Source organism: Marmota flaviventris, chromosome 2 (assembly GCF_047511675.1).
Source record: "Marmota flaviventris isolate mMarFla1 chromosome 2, mMarFla1.hap1, whole genome shotgun sequence".
NCBI lineage: Eukaryota > Metazoa > Chordata > Mammalia > Rodentia > Sciuridae > Marmota > Marmota flaviventris.
This window is the reverse complement of record NC_092499.1, coordinates 32508298-32534897: the sequence shown is the minus strand read 5'-3', so window position 1 is coordinate 32534897 and position 26600 is coordinate 32508298. Positions and strand designations below refer to the sequence as shown.

General features: G+C 39.7%; 2 protein-coding genes across 2 annotated transcripts; one reads left to right on the top strand and one right to left on the bottom strand.

Annotated features, from left to right (window-relative positions):
* Positions 1 to 1615: 1615 nt before the first annotated feature.
* On the bottom strand, positions 1616 to 2555 carry LOC114080773 (non-secretory ribonuclease-like). Its single transcript, XM_027922388.3, has 2 exons — positions 2492 to 2555; positions 1616 to 2260 (listed from the first exon to the last, which is right to left on the bottom strand). Exon 2 carries the CDS (start codon positions 2254 to 2256, stop codon positions 1780 to 1782), a length of 477 nt encoding a protein of 158 aa, XP_027778189.2. The 5' UTR covers positions 2257 to 2260; positions 2492 to 2555; the 3' UTR covers positions 1616 to 1779.
* A 15460-nt stretch (positions 2556 to 18015) lies between these two features.
* LOC114080784 (ribonuclease pancreatic-like) lies at positions 18016 to 18444 on the top strand. The gene has a single exon (XM_027922402.2). The coding sequence runs from the start codon at positions 18016 to 18018 to the stop codon at positions 18442 to 18444; it is 429 nt and encodes a 142-aa protein (XP_027778203.1).
* The last annotated feature ends 8156 nt before the right edge of the window (positions 18445 to 26600 follow it).

Genomic DNA, 26600 nt, shown 5'->3' with positions numbered 1-26600 from the left:
TCAATGGGATGAAAGAAAATATTTGCAAACCAGGTATCTGACAAAGGATTAGTGTGCAGAATATACAAGGAACTCAAACAACTCAACATCAGAAAAACCGACAATCTGATGAATAAATAAGACAATGGCCTGGTGTGGTGGTGCACTCTTGTAATCCCAATGACTTAGAAGGCAAAGTCAGGAGGATAGATAGTTTGAAGCCAGCTTCAGCAACTTAGCTAGACCCTGTCTCAAAATAAAGAAATAAGAGGAGGACGGGTGTCGTAGCTTCATGGTAAAGTATCCTGGGTTCAATCCCCAGTACAATACATAAACACACAGACTTACACGCACACAAAAAAACCCCCACATACAAATAGGCTAATGGTCTAAATGACATTTGCAAAAGAATATATGGAAATTGCAGAATAGTCTATGAAAAAAATCTCAACTTCACTATTCTTCTGGAAAATGCAAAGCAAAATCATAATTACATACCATCGCACACTAGTTCAAATGGCTATCATCAAAAGACAAAAATTATCAGATGCTTGTGAGAATCTGGTGAAAAGGGAACTCTTGCCCACTACTGGTGGAAATCCAAGTTAGTGCAGCCACTGTGGAGAATAATATGGTGGTTTCTCAAAAAATGAAAAATAAGACTTCCCTCTGATCAAGCAATCCCACCTCTGGGTATAAATTCAAGGCAAAGGGAATCAGCATGTCACAATGACATCTGTAGTCCCACCTTCATTGCAAGATTATTCACAAGGACCATAAAATGGAAACTCCCCAAGTGTCCATCACCTAATGATTGTATAAAGGTGTGGTGCATATGCACAATGGAATACTAGTTAGCCATAAAATGCAATGAAATTCTGTCATTTGCAACAACATGGATGGAACTGGATGTTGTTATGTTAAGTGGAGTATACCAGGCATAGAAAGACAAATACGTCATGATCTCACTCCTGAGTGTTATCTAAAAAAGTTGATTTCACAGAAGGAAAGAGTAGGACAGAGTCCCCAGAGGCTGGGGAGAGTGGGGATAGAGAGAGGTTGGATCACAGTTACCTAAATGTAGACAGGAGGAACATGTTCGATAGCACAGCAGGATGACCATAGTTAACCAAAATTACCTATGTTTCAAAGTAGCTGGCAGAGAAGATTTTGAATGCTCCCCCCAGAAGGTAATGATAAAGTGCTTGAGGTTCTGGGAATGCCAATTACCCCGACTGATCATTACACTTTTTATACATGTCTGGAAAAATCTCACTGTACCCTTTAATATATGCAATTATTATATAAATTAAAAACATAATAAAAAAAAAACTCCAACAAACCCATTGAACTGTACAAGGTTAGGGCCCAGGTTAGGGCCCAGTCTGCAGAGGGTTCAGAGCAGGCTGAGAAAACTTTGCTCTTGAGGAGGGCCTTTGTCAGTTGGCGGATTCATTAGACACCCCAGTTTCCCAGCCTGAGGCAGTGACGGGGCCAAGTCTCTGCAGCTTCTTGATAAGGAGTCTCTGCCTAACATCTCTCTATAAAATCTCAGGAAGAGAAAGGAACATGTCTGTAGGACAGATTGTGAGTAAATGACAGCAGAGGAGCAGAAACAGATACACAGAGATCTAGATTGTCTGCAAAGAGGTTTATTGCACAGTTCTCAGGGTGCTTCAGCTCAGCAAAGCTTGAAAGGGGCTGGGGACTGGTTGCATGAGAACAGGAGCTGGTATCCAGGGTTGAAAGAGGGCTTGGGAGCTGGTAGATGAGCCATGCCACAAAGTGCTGATCCAGGAGCTAATATATCCCATCCAAGTGAACCGGAACAAGTAGATACGGGGTACTGTCCCGTGGAGATTTCATTTCACAAGCAACTACATAGAACTTGGTTGCTGCTACATTTCGATATGTGCAGGTGTTATAATTCTTTGTTCTTTTGATGATATCACAGTTAACTAAAGGCACCTGAACTGAACTGTTATGACAATTTGTTCTGGTGACATTACGACAGGTTATATTTGGGGTTCTACAAACTTGAGCAACAGCGGCAAAACTTGTATGTAGAAATGTATTTTTGGATTTGCATCGCCCTGTGTATCCGTTAACTACCCGCATTGCATCATCACATCGGGGGTGGGCCATAATTAAGTGCTGGATTTCAAACCATTGAGCCCAGGTTAAATGACCTGGTGGGGCCTGAGATGAGATAATTATTCCCATGAACCCCAGCAGCAGCAGGAGCCAAAGTCGGAAGCCCAGCAGCTTTGGAACCATGATCCTGTGAGCAAAGAAGAGAGATAACTAGTCCTGCATCCTGGCTCAGTTACCATATGCTTTTCCTGTTTCAACCAGCAGTCCCCTCTGCTATCACTATGGGGTCATATTTCCATTTGCTTTCTATCCCTAAAGTGTGCCAAGTCTCTTGGGCACTAACTTTCATTCGGCCCTCCCTCAGGTACTGTCCCACCACAGCCCCTTCTATCTCCAGGTCTAGGGCTTAATGCCTTACCTAATCTCTGTGCTGTGGCTCCTGTGAGAACAGACCCAGCTGATTATCTCAGGATTCAGGAGTTGTGGGTGCCCCTATTTGGGTTTGTAGATATATATATAGTAGCCCCTGTGGGTGGGGCTGCTAGAGCCAGGTGGGTCCTGATATCTTGACCATGCAGAAACCCACCGATTGGAACATGGCCCCCTTGTGCAAACAGCCTTCCTGTTTCATTACTTGGTAATGAAAGTAATGGGTATTCAACTGCTATTGTAGCTCTAATTGCTACTATTCCAACAGATCTAAGGTATCCGACGCCAACCAGAGCTTTCCCTGTTGACATGGGATCTCCTGTTGAAGAATATATCATGGCTGCAGAATGACAGGAGATTTGATAACTCTGCTTAAAGGCAGGCCAAGAATGGAAACACAGAAGCCAGGAAAGGCTGTTTGCACAGTAAGGGCCCATGTTCCCCTTTCGTCTTTACCATTCTTGGCAGTTTGTTGCACACATGTTCTCCATCCCTTCATCTTCCTCTGCAGTAAATTGGTTTTTGAAAAATTTCTTTCTGTTCAAAATTCTGTAAGGTAATTGAAATAATTTGTTACATATTTAGTATAATTTATAATACTATATATTATAATTATAGCATATAAATTTGTTATACATAAACTTATTAAAATCATTTGTTATATATATTCAAGTTCCTCCCCTGTATTCCTCTTTTGTGGAATTCATCTGTTCTGGTGTTAACTCTTGCCCTGAATATTATTTTCACTTTTTGAAAAGTTGCATCACCTTAAAGTAGAAGAAAGCCATTCTGTTCAATTTGCCCCAGAGTGAACACTGGGGGTGATAAAGGATTCCAATGTAGCACTTAGTATTCCTGCATTCTTTTCAGTCTGTGCTGTTTTTCACAAAATATTGAGCCTTCGATTGTCGGTTACCTATTTCATTTTGTGATATTAGAAAGAAAATTCTTCATTTGTAAAAAAACAAAACAAAAAAAGCAAACCACAAACAAAGCAAGCAAACCACAGACAGGTTCCTGTGTTCCTGAAAGGATAGATGTCATGGTACATAATTTTATATGTGAAACACAGTTTTTCTTGGTCCTCTGAGAAGCACTGGAGAATAAATTTATTACAATGTGATAGAGGTGACAACCCTGGTCTGAGCATGGTTTTTGGGCACTGGGGATGAGGTCATCCCCTCATGGACAAGGAAGGGTGCCAGCAGAAAGTGCCACCCTTGAAGTGCTGTAAAGGGTGGGTCGGGGTTTGCAGGGACTATTGGGACTTTAGGGAGAAAGATGAGTGTTCTGGGGAGAGGGGGTGGTGTGGGAAATTGCTCAGGGTGGAGATGAACTGCAGGGGACAGGGAGACCTGTGTGCTAAGAGAAGTTAAATCTCTGCTCCAGCTTCCAGGTTAGAAAACTGGACTTAGACCCTTAGATGGAATCAAACACTGTTTTAGCCAGATTAGTCCACCTAATGCTTTAGTGCCTTTCTACCTTCCTGTCATCTGGAAATGCAATCATTTTATTATTCATCAATAATAAATGGGAATGTATGTAAATGGGAATATAATGGTGACCTGATAGGGGCTGTTACAGCCAAATTAAAATACACACCAGGCCTGAAAAATCCTTGAGCAGACAAAATGTATTTTCAAAGAGGCCTTAAATAGTCTTACCTGGGGTTGTGGCTCAGCTGGGGTTGTGGCTCAGTGGTAGAGCAGTCACCTAGTACATGCGAGGCGCTGGGTTTGATCCTCAGCACCACATATAAGTAAATAAAAATTTAAAAAGTTATTAAAAATAACCTTATCCTTGCTAAAACTGACAACATAAATGAAACTCAACTTGGATCAATTCTGGTAAATATTGACTTTAGAAGTTAAGCAAAATTTGTCAATCCTAAGCAGTCAGCTCTCATATTACTATGTGAAAACGGACTTTTTAAATAAAAAATGTGTTTTTGTAACCAATCAAATAATTTATTTCACTTGCACATTTTCCCACGTAATGTTTGCTTCTGAGGCTTTGTCATCAGAGCACTAAACTTTTTTGTTTGGTGTTTCCCAGTGTTTAAATTACTTATTACTCAAATAGGCTGTTTAAAATTCTCTGGTGCCTCAGTTTACTTTTTAGCAATTTGGTGTCAAAAAAGTGGAATGTGGGTAGGTGTGGTGGGTGTGGGTCAGGAATCTCAGCTATTTAGGAAATTGAGGCAGAAGATAGAAAATTCAAGCTCAGCCTGGGTGGCTTTGTGAAATTCTGTCCCAAAATAAAAAAATCAAAGGGACTGGGGATACAGCTCTGTGTAGAGTGCCCCTGAATTCAATCCCCAGTGCTACCAAAAAAGAAAAAAAGAGTAGGTTCTAAAGGGGAACTCATGAGACCCCTGAAGCAACAAGTAACCAAGTATAGTCTGGGCCGTATGCTCACTGTTTTCTTGCTTTGTTTGATAGTCTCTCTGCAAGATCCAGCTCTACAGCTTGAGTCCTGAACTGAGTTTATTTGATTAATTTTAGGATCTTTGAACTCTCTCTCCCTGTATTTCCCTGTTTCTCTTTTTCTGCTGAGCTCTCTCCCTGGTGTGTCCCTGACCAGCTGCTTCCCGTTCCATTTAGATTTCCTTCCCTGGGTTGGGCCTTTCCTGTTCATGTTCTGTGCTGTCATTTCCACAACACATTCAGAACCTCTACATTGTGCTGCTCTGCGTAATTTTCCTCCCAACACTTTAACACAACATTGTGTGTTTATTCTTGCTACAGTACCATGCAGTCTGTTTATTTTGCTCTGTCGCCCTCGCCCCCTAGAACTGGGCCAGGAGCATAGCATCTGATCAACAGATGTTTGCAGGATGATGGAATATACTGATGAATGAATAAAAGATGAGGGTGCTTCTTTTTGGGCCTGTAGATATATAACAGCTCCCGTGGGTGGGCCTGCTAGAGCCAGGAGGGTTCTGATGTCTTGGTCGTGCAGAAACACACACATTGGTACATGGTTCACCTGTGCAACCAGCCTTTTTGTTTGATCATTTGGTTTACTAACCGATAATCCAGGACAGCATTGCTGCTGCTTCTGTTATGAGGAAACTAATTCTAAGTTGTTCTGTGAAGAACAGAGTTTGAAGGCAGGATATAGTCTCTGTGTTTGAAAACTACACTGCTTGTTGAATAACCACAGATTTTTGTCACTGTGCTTTAGTAGGGTATCAAAAGACCAAGTTCCATCAAGGCAGGGCTCATACTCAACAAGTAGAGGGAGGGCCCATTTCACAGGAGGAATTTGCATTCCTGTCTCATCTTAAAAACTCCCACAATGTTGGCTGGTGTAGGGAGTCTCCTCTACTGCAATGGGTCAGCTAGAGCTGGGTAGCAGCTGCCCATGTTGAAAAGGGCACTAGAGGCTCAGGGGTCTTCCTGAGTCCACCTCTCCTTCCTGACTCTCCTTTTCTCTGTTCAGCCAATGATGTCACTCTCTGGTTCCTGGAGACATTTATGTTTTTGACAATGAGAATCGTTGTTACAGTTTTCTGAAAAATGACTCAGATTAAGCCTTCCCAGTTCACACCCACATTCTTTTAAATTTTATTCACAGCATATCTCATAAGATTTATTGGATTATTCCTTAGATAAATTTGCTCTGTACGTTTTCAACTACCCTCATTTGCCTCCAGAACAATACAAATGATCTAGTTTCATATTGAAGACCTTCAGGAGAGAATCTCTGTATATGAGGCCTGAATAATTATAAGTGTATGTTAATCAAAACATACTGTAACTTCAATGTGTGCGTGCATGTGCCCGCTTGGAATTGAAACCAGGGTCTTCTGAATGCTAGGCAAACACTCTACTATGGAGCTACATCCAAAGCCCCACTTCAATGTACACCAGACTCTATTCAATGTACACCAGACTCTATTCTTTTTGGCTCTAAAAGAACAGAATCTGGTGTACAACCAGAGATATGAAAAATTGTGCTCTATATGTGTAACATGAATTGTAATGCATTTTGTTGTCATATATAACAAATTAATATTAAAAAAGAATAGAGTTTCTTTTAATGGGCTCTTTGTTATTTTGTTAGCATAACCTCCATCACAGCCCAATTCAATGGCACATTTTTCAGACAAGTTCATGCTTCCATTGAGAAAAATAGCCAGAATTATGCCTTACTAAGTTACTTTTTAAAAATTGACAAACATCGTAAGATATTTTCTCAGAAAAAGAACTTCTGTATTTTTTATAAGTATTTATAAAAAAAAACACTAAAATCAGCTTACTATAGTGATACAGGAACATCAATGTTTATAGCAGTGCAATTCACAATAACCAAGTAAGGGAACCAGCCCAGGTGCCCATCAGAAGATGAATGTGTGAAGAAAATGTGGTACATATACACAATGGGGTTTCACTCAGCCATAAAGAAGAATGAGATTATGACATTTATTGGTAAATATACAGAACTAGAGCACATCAGAAAAGTGAAATAAACCAAACTAAGAGAGTCAAGGATTGAATGTTTACTCTGATAAGGGGAAGCTAGAGCATGATGAGGGAAAAAGGGTGTGTGTGTGTGTAGAGGGAACCTCATGAAAATCGAAGGGAGATCAGTGGAGTAGAGGAACAGTATTGAGGCAGAGGGAGGAAGGACAGGAAAAGAGAGGAATTGTGGAATGAAATTGATCAAATTATGCTATGTACATATATGAATGTACTACAGTGAATTCCACCTTTATGTATATCTATACAGCACCAGTTGAAAAGCAATAAATAAATACAAGGAAGAACAGTAGAGTAGAGGAAGGAGAACAGGGAGGAAGAACGGGAGGAAAAGAGGAAATACTGAGGATTGAAACCGAACAAATTATATTTCATGTATGATCATGTCAAAACCAACCCCATTATTATATATAACTATAATGCACTAATCAAAAACATTTAAAAAACACTATTAAGTAAATTGGTGTCAAAAGGTTGATCAGTATTTCTTGTATAGATTCCTTGTTTGTATAGAATAGATGTTCAAACTGGCAATTTCTTTAGGCTCAAGATTGTCCTGCAATGTTTGCTCTTAACCTGTGATTGGGGAATGCCACCCATCAGTTCTTTCTTGTACACAGCTTTCCTCAGCGCAGTAGCTGTCTATGGGAATGACAACAAACACTGTGTGCAGGATTGTTATTACAACCTGGTTGTTATAGTTTGGATCTTAGATGTCTCTCAAAGGCACATGAAATAGAAGCTTGGTCACCAGCTTGTGGTGCTATTGGGAGGTAGTAGAACCTTTAGAAAACAGAGCTTAGTGGCAGGAAATTAGGTAATTGGAGGCATGCTCTTGAAGGGAATATTGGGACCCTGGCCTTTTCCTTTCTTTCTTTGTTACCCTTCTGCCAAGAAGAGAGCAGCTTTTCTCTACATGCATCCTTCTCCATGACGTTCTGTTTTGCCACAAGCCCCCAAACACTGGAATCATTGTGGGCTGAAATCTCTGAAACCAGGAGACAATTTACATTCTTCCCCCTTTTAAGTTGTTTGCCCAGGTATGTGGTCACAATGACGGAAATCTGACTCACACAATGATGCAGATTCATCAGTTACAGCAAGCAGCATGAGATCTAATTTCAAAAGTTCAAAAGATATTTGGTGCAATGGGCTCTCTTTGGTCTCTTGAACTCAACAAGGAGCCCTAGGCCTGTTTTTTTTTTTTTTTTTTTTTTTTAATGATTCCTCCTTTTAAAGGCATTGAACAAAAGCAGATCTTGAAACTTGTGATCAAATTTCTGGAATGATATAGAAAAGGACTGAATCCTTTTTTACTCAACTATAACAAATTCTTCCCTTCTCTTAAGAGGGGAAAAGTAGATTTCAGATGTAATTATGAGAAGGTGTGTCTTTGGAGGGATGAAATAGAGTGTTTCCCCCAACAAACTGAAAAAGAGGATTCATGTATAATGGACCCATTTTATATTGAGCACGTAGAGGCATTTGCTGAGGTCCTAGGGCTCAAAGGAAATGCATTATTAATACATAGGATGGCACCTATGTAAACGAAATTATTGTAAAAATTTTGTGTCACAGTGATGTAGAATGTAGCTTTGATAGAGTCTTGTCCAGGTATTGGTCCTGATGCTAAATGAGACTCTTACTGTAAGAATTGGTCAGCCGTTCATCCTTTCTATGCCTCTGTTTCCTGATCTGTACAATAGTGACAACAGCAACACATACACAATAGGTTTTCAGATGAAATGGTGTGAGTGTGTGTGAAACATGTAGCATAAAGCATTGCACAAGGCAAATATTGCTTTACTAAGGAGCGTCAGCCTTGTTCATCCAGGTGTTAGTACAAAGGCCAGTACTGCTCTGCCCCCTGGGATGTTTACCAGGATCCAGAACATGCTTCTTTGTTTTCCTTATGCTAAAGGTGAAGGTATTAGATCTAGAACTCAGTGCTGCATCTCTCTCTGACCAAGACTTGTTTAGGTAGACCTCAATCTATTCTGATAGGGTGTCTATTTCTCAGGAACTTTTACCCAAACTGAGATAGAAGAAATCAACTTTAAGTATCTTACACTTACTCATATCAGAACAGAGAAATAGATGATCACAAGAATTATGTCTTCCATCAAGTTGATAGTAAATTTGAGGAATCTTCTTAGGAAATGACTAGAGAACACTTTCATAATGTTGAGACTACAATACATGTAGGGTGTAGTCTCTGTTTTATATAAAATTAAATGAATTTGGCCAAAACATTGACCTTGAATTTCATTTATTCTCTACCATCCTTGGTTATTCTGTTTTTCTGTGAAAGTATTTTTAAAGGTAGACTAGTTTAGGTTATAGCTCTAGACAAAGCTGAATACAATAATTATGAAATGTGTACAACATATGGGAAATGAGATAATTGAGGTTAAAAAGTATATAGATATTTTAAAATGTTAATTATGCATTTATTTAAATATGAGAGAATAATGAACATAACAGTCCATAATTTCATGTGTATTGTGCCTAGGACCAAGATGTGCAAAAGCATGAATTGATAAAACTGATAATATCAGTTAATAGAGAACAGGAGATTAGGGTCTGACGTCTGGGACCCTGACATAGAGTTGGGTTTGCTTAAGTTTAGATTCTACTTGCCTGAATTTGTCAATTTGTGCTGGTCTATTTTTTTTCTTAACAATAGTCATTACCATGGACATTTTAAAAATAAATAGTACCATTCTTCAAAGAGATTCCTGGCCTCTTACACTATCAAGGTACATTCTTTCTCCACAGCCAGGATATTTTCCTGCATGGTGCACCATTTCTTACTCCATCAATTTCAGTCTCCTACTTGCCTCACATCCCTCCCTTAATAAGGACAAGCTTAGGCTGGGACATGGCTGTGTTAGAGAGCTTGCCTCACATGCATCAATCAGGCCTTGGGTTCAATCCAGCATCTGCCAAAATAGAAAAAAAAAATGAAGGATGAATTTTGTTGTCTGTCCAAACCGCACGGACTTTTAAAAATGACAGATTGGAGTTTGACTTACATCTCTAATATCCACCAACTGTGTGCTTTTCTTTTCTCCTTTTTATCAGGGAAACATTAAAATTACTTATGCATACACAGCAGAACATGTCTGATGGTGGATCACCTTGGATCATGACCACAGGTGAAGATCTGGAATTGTGGAGGAGAGAGTCACCTACAGGACAGTGTTGTGAGGTTGGGTGCCTATGTGGGGTTGGGTGCCTTCCAATGCTCAAAAGAAAATGATAATGCTGAGATATTTTAGGCTATATAACTCCTGTCAAACAAAGCTTCTCTTTGAGTGTAATGACTTTTGGCCAGATGTAGGTGAAGGGAAGGAACTTCATTAGAGATAACCGTGGATAGGAACTACCATGCTATTATTTGTTGACTGAGAGGTATCTCCCAGGGTATTAACCAGTCGTATAATCCAGATGGTCTCCCTTGGAATCACCTCAAAGTCTTTTGTGCTGATCTTCTCTCTTGCTCAATTGAATTATAGCTCTGAACAACAGACCTTTGCATCTTCTCTCTAATAAAATGAATTAAAACATCTTTTGTATAGTCTTAAAATAATGATGCAATCTGTGTATAAGAATAATTTTATTTCATGTTTTTCTGATTAAATTTATAATGGTTTAGGAAAATCAGCTTTACACAGACAATGCATAAATGTCAACAAGTTTCCTATTTATCTTTTCTGACACGTACACATATTGGTAAAGGTAGCGTAATTTATCAAACTCATTAAGGATGTTAATGATAGAATTGGGTATTGAAAAAACATCTTCTTGACCAATAAAAAAGAAATCTTGCTCTGAGGATTCTATTATTGTTGTATGGCAATTTAAAAAGATGGATCTGGGGAGTGAATGTACAGCAATATATAGAACACATTTACTAAGAGGGTAGATTTGAAGTATCCCCAACAAACACCAAAAAAAAAAAAAAAAAGGAGGAGGAAGAAGATGAAGGAGAAGGAGAAAAGATGCTGGGGATATAGCTCAGTAGTGTGCGTAAGGCCCCATGTTCAATATCTAGCATTTAGAAACACACACACACTTCAGTGTGAAAGAGATTCACATCACTTAAGGGCCAAGTCAGTGAAAATGGCTAAGGCATTAAGAAATGTGCTTCTCCATTCTCTTTTCTGTTTGCCAGCCAAATGAAACCAACTAGAGAACAGCAGACACACCAGGTGGAAGCAGTCTGTGTCCTCAAATAACCACATGGAGCAAGGCTGCCTGCCAATGAGCAGACATTGGACTTTATGTGAACAGATACTGTTTTGTATTTTATGTATACTCTGGTAGATAAAACTCTCTCACTTTTTTTTTTTTGTCTGAGAGTGTCTTGGCTATTCTTGTATTTTTGTATATCCTTTAGAATCAGCAGATTCCTTAAAAACAAAAAAAATGGTTGGGATTTTTTTCCCCCCTTCAAGTCCCGCCCCTTCCCGCCTTTTTTTCCCCTCAAGTTTTAAGACTCTTCCTCTCCTTTAAACTGTGAACTCTACCTCATGGCAAGAATTTTAAAGACAAATTTATATACAGAATTATTTTTAGCAGAAAGTAAGAAGCTGTGACTCATTGCAACATCGTGTTAAGACAAGCATGGAGACATCCTAGCTCCTCTTCTAGAACAGGAAAGTTGATCAGGAAAGGGAAGCAGCAGTGTAGAGAGGAGGTGTCAGTGCTCAGGACTGGTGTTCCCATTTCCTCACATTGTTCTAGTGGGAACACAGACACATGCCAGTTGTAGAAGTCAGGAGCTCTTGAAGTTGCTATGGTGTACCTGGGGGGGTGGGTCTTGAACAAATCTTGTACTGCTCAGTCCCACACAAGGCCCCTGACATTAGAAGTCTTGAGAGATGCACCAGAATCTTGGGAAATGTTTGTGCAGGCAGCCTGAGCATAGCTCGCTCTCTTTTGCCTGATACATTCTTCCTTCATTGATCACAGCTCCAAGAATCAAGACAGCAATGGTTCCCACATGGGAAGGTGGGCTGAGGAAGTAGCTCCCATCTCAGTTTCAGGGGCTCAGGCAACCCCTCATGCTGCACATGGTGCACATATCTGTTTCTCCCCAGAAGACACCGCAACTACTGCTCATTTCTGGAAGGTTCCAGTCCCCGCAGGTCTGTTCTCCACAAACTCCATGCCCTGAATCAGATACCCCTCATTCCACTGCCAAGTCAATATGATCTCCTCAGGGTAGGAACTCAGGGCTCACCTCACCATCAGAAATGGGGCGATTTATACACCATGGAGTATTACGCAGCACTAAAAAATGACAAAATCATGGAATTTGCAGGGAAATGGATGGCACTAGAGCAGATTATGCTAAGTGAAGCTAGCCAATACCTAAAAAACAAATGCCAAATGTCTTCTTTGATATAATGGGAGCAACTAAGAACAGAGCAGGGAGGAAGCGCAGGAGGAAAAGATTAACATTTAACAGAGACATGAGGTGGGAGGGAAAGGGAGAGAAAAGGGAAATTGCATGGAAATGGAAGGAGACCCTCATTGTTATACAAAATTACATATAAGAGGCTGTGAGGGGAATGGGAAAAAAACAAGGAGAGAAATGAATTACAGTAGATGGGGTAGAGAGAGAAGATGGGAGGGGAGGGGAGGGGGGATAGTTGAGGATAGGAAAGGTAGCAGAATACAACAGTTACTAATATGGCATTATGTAAAAATGTGGATGTGTAACCGATGTGATTCTGCAATCTGTATACGGGGTAAAAATGGGAGTTCATAACCCACTTGAATCTAATGTATGAAATATGATATGTCAAGAGCTTTGTAATGTTTTGAACAACCAATAAAAAAAAATTCAAGAGAACTGGGCAGAAATTAAAAAAAAAAAGAAATGGGGCGATGGTCATTTTTACTTCCTGAGATATAAAAAGAAAATTGATTTTATTTGGTTTTATATCAGCAAATGTTAATCTAAATAATTTATTTGCATACCCTTTAGGGTTTTAAAAACATGATTATTAAATCAAACCAAATTTGGCCCAAAGGGATCCCTATACACAAGTCCTTAGCTGGTGAATTACAACCTAACTTACTGTGTGACCTGGATGATAGAACTCTAAAAATTGGGAGTATATGTTCAACAAATAAGTTCCAGCCAATCACAGTAGCCAAGCCTCAAACACAGGTGGTCAACTGTTTAAATTCCTCAAATAAGAGAAACATGAGAGTAACCAATTCAGTTTTCCTGTACCTCACTTGTATTTTCTGTACATAAATGTTTTCAGATGGCATGGCAAGAGTGGAGTTCTTTGAACTCGCTCTTGTTCAGAGGGCTGCCCGATTCTAGAATCACAGAAAAAAGTAAATTAAGATCCACAAAATTAGACTTGTTGTAGATTTGTTGTTTAACACAGTTACACTCACAAATTTGTTCTTTTACAATTTCATACTTTTTATGTTATCAGAGAAGGATCTAATATTATTTTTTTCCAAAAATGGATCACCAAATTCCTCAACTAATGAGCAATTCATCATTTACTTCTCAGTTAGAACTGTCAGCATTATTAGATTTACTAAACTTCGAGTACACACTTAATTCTGGAGAGTCTTCTATTTTAATTATATTTTGTCTTCTGTGCTGTTAATACACTGTGATAATGGTGAGAATAAACTAGTTATCAAACTGCTTTGTAAGGGTCACAAAATCAGATTAAAGACAAGCAGGTGGTCTTGAGGGTTCTTTCATCAATGTCCTAGGAAACCTGTGACCAGAAAGCCAAAGCCTGTCAAATACAAGGTCTCTCTCCTTTGAATTGTGTAGGACAAGTACTTTCAAATTGCTCTCTGAGCTTTACCTCTACCTTTATGATGACTCTCTGTCTTTCTGTAAATGTTCTTTCATGTTCAATTTATTAGAAAACATTTTCAAGTAAGCAAGATGTTCATCTTAAACTAAATCTCCTCATGTAAATATTTGTTGACTATGCTATATATTCTCCAGTAACTGCCAATAATCACAATTACTTATTATTTTTTGTTGTCTTTGATTAGTCTCTCACACTATAAAGGCAACTTTATCCTCAAAATGAAGACCGATTTCTTTTTCTGTAGAATACATTTCTAAATCTTTCTTTGTCCTGCTCTTTGCTACATATCTTCTTCAAAAAGTTAAGGTAACTTTTTGCTAATAAAGAGTTTACTTTGCTAATAAACATTTTGCTAGTAAAGAGAGGTTTCCTGCCTCTCTTTCTCTTCTAAAGCAATCATAGAAACCAGAATTCCTCTTAGAAATGGGTCATAGAAACTAGAACTCTTCTTCCCAAAGCAAGCCAGAAAATGGAGATTTTTCTACAGCATCTCTTGAGTCATTGGATCTTCATTTCTGAAGTTTCCTGTGTCATATGAAACTCTGATTACATGGATTTCTAGCTTCTTTTGTTAACCTGTCTTCTGTTGTAAGAATGTCATCAGGAAAGGCATTATCTCTTTTTGCCCCACCACAAGGCTATGGACACATCAAACTGAGAAATCTGCAGGAGTAGTCATGATAAGACATGCTTATCAGAATTGTTGCATAAATTAAACAGAAATTACAGCAAAGTAAAATTTCAAAAAGAAGTAGTTCTTTTTTTCTTGGTTTCTTGGCCAATTACAAAGCAGATAGAAATTAAAGGATATTAAGATATAGGTATTAGGGCTGGGGCTGTAGCTTGATGGTAAAGCGCTTGCCTTGCATATATGAGGCACTGGGTTCAATCCTCGACACCACCTAAAAATAAGTGAAGATATAGCGTGTCTATCTACAACTAAAAAAATATTTTAAAAAGAGATATAGGTATTAGATCTCAACCAAGTTTCTTGCCACGGATTTGTCAGCTTTTGCCCTCTGTCTAATTAGACAAAAAGCTTTTGAGGTCCATCTGCCCAGGCGACCTATCAAGATAAGAGCTATGATATTTACCATATTATACCTTTTTTGAGTGATTACTTATGTAATTCCTGCTATCCTCATTAGCAGTCTTCTTAACTTAGCTGGTTTTAGAATTCTGAGAAAATATATTTACTAATTTCTTTTTTAAAAATTTTTTCAGATGTTGATTAGCCTTTATTTTATACATTTATATGAAGTGCCGAGAATCAAACCTAGTGCCTCACACATACCAGGCAAGCACTCTACCACTGAGCTACAATCCCAGCTATTTAGAAATTTCTTCCCTTTCCTTACTGAAATACAGACCCGAGGCCCAGGTAGCTTCTTTCATAAAGAAAGTATTTAAATTTTTTGTTTGTTTTTAAAATTTGTTTTAATTAGTTATACATGACAGTAGAATGCACTTTGATACATCATATACAATGGAGTATAATTTTTCATTCTTCTGGTTATACATGATGTAGACTTATATGGGTCGTATAGTTATAAATGTACATAAGGTAATAATATCTGACCTATTCCACTATCCTTTTTCCCCCCATACCCCTTCTCATCCCTTCACTCCCCTCTGCTTAATCTAAAGTAACTGTATTCTTCCCCAGCTCCCCCACCCCATTATGAATTAGCTTCTACATATCAGAGAAGACATTCAGCTTTTGGTTTTTGGGGGGTTGGCTTATTTTGCCTAGCATGATATTATCCAGCTCCATTCATTTACCGGCAAATGCCATAATTTCATTCTTCTTTAAGACTGAGTAATATTCTTTCATTATATATATGCCCAATGGCATATATATATATATATATTTTACATTTTTAAAATCCATTCATCTGTTGAAGGGCACCTAGGTTCTTTCCATAGTTTACAGTTATCTCATACTAGACAAAGACACCAAAAACATTCACTGTAGAAAAGATAGCCTATTCAATAAATGGTACTGGGAAAACTGACAATTCACATGTAACAAAATGAAATTAAACCCTTATCTCTTACCCTGCACAAAACTCAACTCAAAGTGGATTAAAGACATAGGCACTAGACCAGAGACCCTACACCTAATAAAAGAAAAAGCAGCACCAAATCTTCACCATGTCAGCTTAGGATCTGACTCCTTAACAAGGCTCCTAGAGCACAAAAAGTAAAACCAATAATCAACATATGCAGCTAGGGTGGTGGCTCAGTGGTAGAGTGCTTGCTTAGCATGGATGAGGCACTGGGTTCAATACCCAGCACCACATAAAAATAAACAAATAAAATAAAGATATTGTGTCCATCTACAACTAAAAAAAAATCCACTAAAGAAACAAAAAGAATCGACATATATTTTTGACAACTTTGTCAAGGATCAGATAACTGTATCTTTGTGGTTCTGGCTCTGTGTCTTTTTTCCCATTGATTTTCATGCTTGTTTTTATCCAAATATCAAACTGCTTTTGTTACTTTATTTCTGCAATATAATTTGAGATCATGTATTTTGATGGCTCCAGCACCACTCTTTTGTGTATGTGTGTGTGTGTGGGGGTAGGGTGCAGGGGATTGAACTCAGGGGCACTCAACCACTGAGGCACATCCCCAGCCCTATTTTGTATTTTATTCGGAGACAGGGTCTCACTGAGTTGCTTAGCCCCTTGCTTTTGCTGAGGCTGACTTTGAACTCATGATCTTCCTGCCTCAGCCTCCTGAGCTGCTGGGAACACTTAAATTTTGGATGGTGAAGAAAAAAAAATGTAATCTTTATATAAAAGTAATTATTTTTTTTTTACCTAAATTCACTAACAACTGCTTTTTAAAAAAAAATATCCAGACTTGATTGGATTAACAATTATCAAATGAAAGCCTCATTAGCAAACCAAATATTTCTTTCTATCTAAACATGTATGCACTAATTACCACACACAAAATCACATATGGGCTCAAACACACAGATAAAGCATAATTAGGGGCTGCAAGGCAGAGAATGTCAGAGATGAAAGATTGTTAGTCTATCCCCACACTTTAGAGACGAGGAGAAGAGGGATGAAATGATACGTCCAGCACTGAAAGCAAACTTTTGAAAAACAGGCACTAAACGAGAGGTTTTTGCATGTTTGAATGATGTCATAGGCACTCTGTGTGATGCTGGTAAACATTTTGGGTGTGAAATAGTAAGCAAGAAATCAGACCTACTTGGCAATCTGTTTTAGATCAATGGCCTTTACCCAGAAGTCTGGGAAGAAAATATCCACAATGTCACTTCTACAGGATTAGAGGAAGGAGAGAGGCAATGATGTTTCTACTCTTTCCTAGGAATATCCACCTCTGAGAAGAACATATCATTTTCTGTGGATGTCACTTGTTCTGCAGAAAAGGCTTCCCTGGGACTCCCAGGTATTCAAAAAAGGAGACAGAATATTAGACCCAGAGACAGAAGGCTCACACATCCCATCACCCAGAAACCCTGAGTCCCAGAAATTGGGAAGTTTCCTGATGATGGATCCTATATATGGAAGATTTGGGAGTCTTTATTCTGAGGCAGAGAAATATGTGGGGAAAATATAAACTCAACTCCCCTTAGAATTCAAATGTTTACATTTTAAAAACCAGTGTTTAAAACAGGCATATGTATTTAAGGACGCGGAAATAGTTCCCAAGATGCAGACATATGCTGTCAGTTTCCTTGTGTTAGGTCATTGCAGAAAGAGGTTGGCAATGATGCCTGCCTCACCGCATGGGGCTGTGTTGAGCAGCAGATGGGCTGCTAGATGCAAACACTTGAGAGATGAAAGTTTTTAGGTTAACTGGTCTTCTTAGGTAAGGAGCAAGAGTTGCTTTAGGATTTGGAAATAACCTTGTATGGCAGGGACTCCTTTATGACGAATCACTCCACTTCTCACCTCTTACCCAGGGAAATGTAAGAGTATGAGATAGAAGTAGGATGTGGGAATATTTGTGGTGAGTGCATAGAAGGAAAGTGAAGATAGATGCAGAAGAGGAAAATTGCCAACCTTAAATGTCTGGATCAAGATAGGCCAAAAGTTCTTAGAAACAGGTATTTTGGGGAAAGGAAAGAGGCTTGCTGCCTGACCCTGCTCTTTCTGTGACCTGCTTTCCCAGAAAACATGAATCTGAGGTGGATCCTCCTCCCTCTCCTCCTTCTCCTGGACTTAACTGTTTTCACTCCAGCCCTGTCCTTCTCAAAACGACACATAGACAATCCCAAGTCGTTGGTCCCAGGAGGAAACCGCCGATACTGTGATGTGATGATGAGGCGCCTCTGGATGATCCATAAGGGTAAATGCAAGCAGATCAACACTTTCATTCATGAGAATCTGGCCATCATTGTAGATTTCTGCAAAACTCCACCAGTGTCCTGTATGAACATCCCTTCCATGCACAACTGCCATGACAGTACTCATGATGTCAGGGTCACTGACTGCTTTGCCACCCCAGGAACCCGACCCCCTCATTGCCACTACCGCAAGATGGACTCCACCAGGCCCATCCGTGTGGGCTGTGGACAGGGGGTACCTGTTCACCTGGATGGCTAGGCTCCTCCCAAATCTGACATGGGAACCAAGCGACTTGCTGCTTACACCTTTAAATCTTTGAGGCCCTGTCAGTCTTTCCTGTAAAGGCTTCTTCCCTTTGAACGTTGGATCCCTCATTGCTCCCGCACGCTCATGCGTGATTCTGCATTTCTCTCACAGTTGCTACTCCCCACCCCAGGTCCCCCATCCCTGACATTGTTAGGTTTTTGATGCAGGGTAAGATATGCATGAATAGAGGGTTGCGGGGACGCAGTCGGTGTAACGGAGATCTACTCTGAGAAAGCTTTGCTCGCACCGAGCTGCTAAGCAATCCCGGGATTGTGGTGGGCTATGTCCTTGTGCTGCTCTAATAAGGGCTCCACATGGCTCCGCCCCGCCCGCTCCCCAGTCTCCCTCCCACGCCCCCGGGGAGCTCCGAGGATCTACTGCTTCTATCTCTCCCATGGGCTCCTGCGAAGAGGATTAGGGACGAGTCCTGGGAGGGAGACCAGTTTCCTCTATGGAAACAAACCCCAGTAGTAGCTGCTCAGTGGAGAAGAGGGGTGACTAGAGTCCGCTAGGCGCGGTCGTCAGCTCCGGCGAGCTCCGGAGGCCCTCTACTGGCCGGCAGAGGGCGCCGCGCCACCTGAATCCCGCTGCCTGCGTCTAGAACTTAGGATGGTGTGTGACAGGCTAGAAGTTATTGAGCTGGAGGATAGTAGGAGAATGAACAAGAACAACAACAAAACAAAACAAAATCATCCAGCGTAAATGCAATCTAATTTTCAAAAAAACAGATTTCTGAGTCTATCATAACATTCATGCACTCAGGCTCTTTAGTACTGAACTTGCCACCTTCAGATTTACACTCGAGCACAGAGGCATAAAGGAAAAGAAAGTAGGATATGTACAGTGCATCTTACTTGTGTGATGAGCTTTATCGTTTGACTGCACTGAAAAGGAGCTCATTTCTTCCTCAGAATCCACTGTGGATAGAATCCATTCTGAAGGACGTTCTTGTATTCACAAGAGGGAGCAGTCATAGGTGACCATGTCTTCTGTGACTTCCCCCCAAATTGTGACCGGGCTTTGACTCACAAGAGGTACCTCACTCTAGGGCGACCATCCATGAATTGACTGGCCAGGCACCCACAGGTGTGAGGGTTTTCCCTCCTGGAATAATGGTAAAAAAAATCTAAAAATTTCATTTCACATCTCCTATACCAAGAGCTGTTAACTTCAGTCGTTGCTTTTGACCTTCAGCAGTTAACCTACTTCTTGTTATAAAAAGCGCCTTCCATAAATCTTTAATAAAACATCGTGGTAGGTCTAGTTGTTGATAGATGCTCATTTCTAGATTAGAAGAATTCCTTCCTTCTACTTCCGGTTTCTTTTCTTGCAGGGATTGGGAATTTATTTATTTTTTGATGGGATCAGGAATTTTATTGAATGATTTTTTTTTTTACATCTAATGATATGATCAAATAGTATCTATCTTTTAATCAGTTAAAGAGGTGAATAAGGTGAATAAGATTAATTGCTTTTGGAATATTTAACCAATCTTGGTTTCCTTGGATAAACTCATTTTGTTTGTGCCTTTTATCTTTTTTTTTACATAAGTGATTTTAGTTTTTTAATATTTTGTGAGTTATTATTGCACGATTTTGGTATCCTGGTTATATGTTAGCTATCAGAAAGGAGTGAGGGAGTATTCCTTCTTTTTGTATTTTCTGTGATTGAAATTATGTTATTTTCATTTTTTTAAGAGAGAGAGAGAGTTTTTTAATATTTATTTTTCAGTTTTCTGTGGACACAACGTCTTTATTTTATTTTTGTGTGGTGCTGAGGATCGAACCCAGCACCCCACACATGCCAGGCAAGCACGTTACCACTTGAGCCACATCCCCAGCCCTTATTTTCATATTTGATAGAACTCACTTGTAAGGCTCTCGGCCCTGACATTTTCTTTAAGACTATTTTTAACTTGTATTTCAGTTTTCTTAATGGTTACAGAGATGCTGACTTTTCCATTTCTTCATGAAAAAGCTTTAACAGATTGTGTTTATTCCTAAGAATTTATACATTTCACCAAAAGTTTAAAAAAATATTAGCACAGTTGGGCATGATGCTGCACGCCTGTAATTCCAGGGACTCAGGAGGCTGAGATAGGAGAATTGCAAGTTCCAGGCCAGCCTCAGCAACTTAGCAAGACCCTGCCTCAAAATAAAAAATAAAAAGGACTGGTGATGTGGCTCAGTGGTTAAGTGCCCCTGGGTTCACTCCCTGGTATATAAAAAAAATTAGCACAAAGTCATTCATAATCTGTTTAATATTTATAGTACCTGCTTTTTGTCCTTTTTTCCCTTTTTCTTTTTATTTATTTATTTTTTTTGAGGATTTGGGAATCAGGCCTAAGGCCTTATGCATGCTAGGCATGTGCTCTTCTACTGACCTACATCCATAGCCCTTTCTTTAAATTGTTTTTTTTTTTTTTGGTGTGTGTGTGTGTGTGGCACTGGAGATTGAGCCCATAGGCACTTTACCCCTGAGTTACTCTCCCAACCTTTTTCATTTTATTTTTGAGACAGAGTTTCACTTAGTTTTTCAGGCTGACCTTGAATTTGGGACTCTGTCTCAGCCTCCCAAGTAGCTGGGATTACAGGCATGTACTACAGTGCTTGGCTTTATATCTTATTTTTATTTTGACATTTTATTCGTATTTTTTTGTTGATAAAACTTAAGAGGTATGTCTCTCTTTTTAGATTTACTAGACAAAGACTTTCTCAGTGTAAAAAGTAACCACTTGTACAATCATGTAGAAACTTTGTTAGAACTGTGCCACAATCTGTGGCACCTCTTGAGCCACACAGATCTACTCCTGTAGCTTAAAAAAACAAAAATAAAAACAAAAAGCCTCCCAACAACATCAACAACAACAACAACAACAATCCTTCAATCTTCTGTGGACTGGTGTTCCCAAACAGAAACTTAGAAGAGGTAGAATAGTGGGTCAAACAAACTATAGCTGCTGATCTCCACACTGCAGCTGGCATCCATCCACTTCCCTTTTCTTATGAATTCTATTTGCCTTCGCCCTAATTTCTGAAAGGCTTATCTTGTGCGTGATCCAAACCTTCAATGAAAGGGGCCCAAACCTGTATCTTTCTTGGACTGAAGTGACTGCACATGAACATTCACAGCTATAACAGAGAATGGAAGTACCAGGAAGCACCCATATATATCATCTGGGCTCTACATGTATTCTTCTCTTCCTGCATTGCATAAAAGCAACCGTATCTCTTCCTGCTAATCAGGGTTATTTAGCTGTGACAACTCGGTGACTCCTATTCTCATCTGCTGGTCCTTAGACAATAGAAGTCCAAAGTGTTCTGATAGCAGATGTAGCTTGCAGTTCAGTGGGACCTTTGCCATATCACTTGGCAAGGGTACATCCTCTTTGGGGATCTCGACCTTTAACCCTGCTGAACTCAGAGGTACAGAAATAAAAGCACAGTATTTCTCAGTGGGTCAATTGAGGTGATGGTAAGTGAAACCTCTCCTACTTCTACCCTTTGTTTGCTGGATCCATGTATCTTTCTAGAGTAAAGTATCATTTAGAAGTCTCTTATAAACACATTACATCTTGAAGTATGACACCCTATGCCTTCAGAGTGCTTCCTTTGAGCTGCTACTTCATTGTGCTTTTGAAAGCCCTCCCTCCTCTCTCTCTCTCTCTCTCTCTCTCTCTGTCTCTGTCTCTGTCTCTGAGCTGGAATGGTTTGTAATTCCTTTTTGTTCCAATATAAATGCATGAATGGACCCTTCCTAATGAGTTCTCTAGTTTTTTTCCACAAATAGGTGATTAGTAAAAAATAACTTCAACAGAAATTAGGGAACTCTGAACTGTGATTAAATGAGATGTGATAGTTTTAGTAGTTTACCTAACTTTCCTTGGTTATCATCCCATGATCTTGATTTTACTTATTAAGTTAGCAGAATAATTTGGCGATGACCTAATCACACTTTTATCTTATGTTTACCTTTTGTCTTTTCCAGATTTAATGAAAGATTTGTCCTGATATAATCCAGTGATGCAGACCATATGGGAAGTTCCCATCTCTTGGTGCCAAAAGGCAAGATTAGTCTTTCCCTTGCAGTATCCTGGATATCACAGGGATGAGAGTAGGCTCTCACTGAGTGTACCTGTCTGCTGCAATGGAGGAAGGATTGATCTTCTTGGTTGGAGTGTATCCCTCTGTCCAGGCATGGTGGTACATGCTGTAATTGGTAACCTGGGATGCTGAGGCAGGAGGATCCCTAGTTCCAGGCCGGCCACAGCAACTTAGTGAGACCCTGTCTCAAAAAATAAAAAGGGATGGGGATATATCTCAGTCACAAATACCTGGGTTCAACCCCCAATATCAAAAAAAAAAGAAGAGGATGAGGAGGAAGAGGAGGAAGAGGAGGAGGAGGAGGAGGAGGAGGAGGAGGAGAAAAAGTACCACTCTGAGCTAGGAGTTAGTCTGAGTGAAGAGTTAGTTTGGGAAATATACACTCATTTCTTTGACCCATAGATACTGATATCACTGGTTATCATATGTGAAAAATAGACAACATCCTTATTCAAGAATTCCTTCACAGGTTTAAGTTCAGTATTTGGCATGATCATGGTCCCAAAGCAGTTGTTGTCCTTCAGGCTGGGAAAATTCTCTTTGAGTGACAGAACTTGCTAGATTGGCCACATTGACTAAGAATGTGTCACCATGTATCTCTCTTTTAGCTTTCAAGGACCTAGGCAGGTTATTCTGGCCAAGAAGTGCAAGAGGAAAGAACATACATTCTTTTTAAAATTTTGAATAGTAACTCAATGTTAAAACTCTTAGGTTCAGGATTTCAAAGTTCAGGCAATACTGAAAGAATACTTATGATATACACATTTGATTAATGCAACATTTGCATTTATTTCTGTCAATAAATTAAACAGGGTGCAAGTCTGTAGGGCAGACAGGAGTAGGGCAGAGCAATAGGGACAGATATACACCATTCCAGTGTCAGGGAATCAGCATCTCAGTGTCAGTGGCTGTTGCAGTGGTTGGCTGGTGCTTTACTGACTTCCATCTGCATTATTTTCTTCCTTATTTCTGCAGAAGGAACTTAAGTCACTTTCAAGATTGAAAGTCAGAGTCTACAGAAAACAACTCAGCATTCCCCTTTAGAGATGCAGGGATATCAGTGCCCAATGCTCACGATGCAGTAATTGTATGGGCTGCCCCAGACTTCTCTGTTGAAATTCTCACTAGGAATTGAGGGTTATAGGAATCCTCATCATTTCTTCTCTCAAAGGCAAACAATATGTTTATATTCTTTGTCTTTCACATGTAAACATGTTTTCCACTTCAAAAAAAAAAAAAAAACTCTCTCAAAACATTTCGCTGGGTGCGGTGGTTCACACCATGCAGGAGGCTGAGGCAGGGAGATTGCAAGTGTGAGGCCAAACTGGGCAACACAAGTGAGACGCTGTCTCAAAATAAAATAAAAAATAAAAAATAAAAATAAATAAATAAGGCAGGGGATGTAGCTCAGTGGTAGAGTGCCCTTGGGTTTCATCTCTAGTACTGCAAAAACACTAACACAATTTATATAAACATGATTGTAAAATGTCTAAGGAGTATGTTTTTTGAGAAACATTTGACAAAATGGGTGAAAAGGCTTTGCCAAAACAAATTCATTTTCATGGGGAATGAGACATCCTTGACAAATACATAAACAAACCACAGTCAATGTGTCCAAATGACTTGCATTTCCCCTGGTTTGTCTCCATGCGTCTTAGCATATGTAAACAGTCTCCTATCCTAACTCAAATTCCCCATCAGTCGAGGACCACAGCCTGGCGTGGAAGGGCTTGCAGCATCTGTGCACCAGAGGGCGCCACTTACTGTGGCAAGCTCTGCCAGCATCGCGGAAATCTGGAAGTGAAAGTAATGACATTTTAAATACAATGGGTAAAGGGAAATTCTGAAATGGTACAGCCATTTGGTTTTATGCTTACCCTGAGAATTATTTTAGAACAAAATCATAAATAGGTGAAGTCAAGCAAGGATACCTTATCCTGGAGGCTGTTCTTGCCCCATCCTGCACCTTGACTTTCTCATCTATAAAATGTCGGTGGCTGTTCAGGCTGACTTTAGGTATTTTTTAGTGAGTTAATAATAAGGTTTGTTGGTTTAAAGAGCATGCGTTTTCCTTCTGTCAGCAGGCAAGTGTGTTTTTAAGGCTCTTGGAACATCGACATGTATTTTTTAACACTGAAACAAGAATAAGAAATTTAAGGAGAGCAAGTTCCTGCCCTGGTATTCACACACACCCAAACCAGCTCACTGGAAGAGGCCACCAGCACCCAGGGTGAAAATTCCAACACAGCTCTCAGGCTAATGTGCTGAGTAGGGAAAATAACTGAAATACTTAGCAATAAGAAGTTTAAGAAGTGAAGGCACATCTCCCAAGCACCCTTTGGGAAAATGCTTCGCCCTTTGGATAACTGGAATTTCCTTTTAGGCATCTTTCAGAAGAAGACTGGTTGGTAATACACACTATCCAGAAAGCCTACTTTTGATACATTTTTTTTCCCTCCAAGAACCGTCATCACTGACTTCTCCTTAGTCTCCTGCCATTCCTTCATAAAGAAGCACAGCTCTGTGTTAGGAAGAAAGCATGAGCTTTGTATAAAAACCAATACTCGTATCCCTAATACTTTTAAACTGTGGGACCTCAAGCAAGGTGCTTATCCCTTCTGAGCCACCAGGGAGTAATTCAGGGAGCTATACAGTATTAGGTACAGAAAGAGCCTTACAAGCTAAGGCCTTCAGTACCAGAAAAGGTGAAGGAATTTGTTAAGCTGCCACTGCAGCAAGCACATGAAAGAACCAACCCAGGGAGTTTTGCCTCACAAGTCCTATGACTAGACAAGAAATAAAGCCACAAATACAAAATTGCATTGTGTAATGGAGACAACATTATAGCTGTGGAAAGTAAGCAAGACACTAGTTTTTTTAAGCAGCAAGTTTATTGTCAGATTGGATGCATTTTCACTTTTTGATGCTTATAACAATATGAACTTTCTTTTCTACAGGATTAGGGGACAAAGATGTAACTACAGACTATTCTTATTATTCTGTGGAGAATATCCTAAATCTGTTATGTCCAGAGTCTCACTTTAATTTAATTAAGAGGTCATTAGAAAAAAGATCTGAGCACATTTGTCCATGTTCTCCCTACCACATGGTCTGTTTTTCTTAAAAATTTATTTATTTATTTTAATTAGGTATATATGACCGCAGAATATGTTTTGATTCATTGTATACAACTGCAGCACAACTTTTTATTTCTCTGATTGTACATGATGTAGCGTTGCACCATATGTACAGTCATACATGTACCTAAGATAATGATGTCTATCACATTCCACCATCTTTCTTGCTCCCATAGCCCCTCACCTGGTCTGTTTTTGCCAAAAGGTGGGAAAGGGGCTGGATCAGCATTCCATAATAATCTGAATGGCTATTAGGTAAAAGTATGAAAATGTGTGAAGTTCCACTCGTTTTCGTCTCCAGGATGTTCAGGTCAGCAAACATTACTGAAGACAATAAAATGTGAACTGTGTAATGAAATCGGCCAGGGGATATGGAATATTTGGAAGGAAGAAAAGGAGACAAGAAAAGAAGAAGGGAGGGAGGAAGGATAGAGGGGATACAAATATAAACTCCATGAGAAGATGAAGCTCAGTGTGGCAGATTCTTTCTTGCTCCCCTAATGCCTGGGATGGGGCAGTGCAAGGAGGCAGATGAGTGGTTGTGTCCAGTGAGTCCACTGGATTAGAGGCTCCCTGGGCCCAGGGCATGTCCTTGTGTCCTTAATAGATAGTGCTCTGCCTGGCAGAGTCCACGCTTGGCCAATGTTTGATGAATTGAGGGACATATAATATACCGAGTTTGCTGAAATAAGTCATTAAATGTATACATTGGAATATTCTACCAATTTCATATTACACTACCTCTGGTCTCTATCTTGGTGATCATCTGTTTAGGTTTCTTGACTTGAACTCCAGTTGTCTTTGGGACTGACACCACAACCAGAACCCTAGAAACTCAAATCTCTCCCTAGTGCTCTCTTGCACAGGG

What these genes read in the sequence shown, in the direction of transcription:
- LOC114080773 (XM_027922388.3), bottom strand. Translation starts at nt 2,256, where the DNA reads ATGGTTCCAAAGCTGCTGGGCTTCCGACTTTGGCTCCTGCTGCTGCTG.
- LOC114080784 (XM_027922402.2), top strand. Translation starts at nt 18,016, where the DNA reads ATGAATCTGAGGTGGATCCTCCTCCCTCTCCTCCTTCTCCTGGACTTA.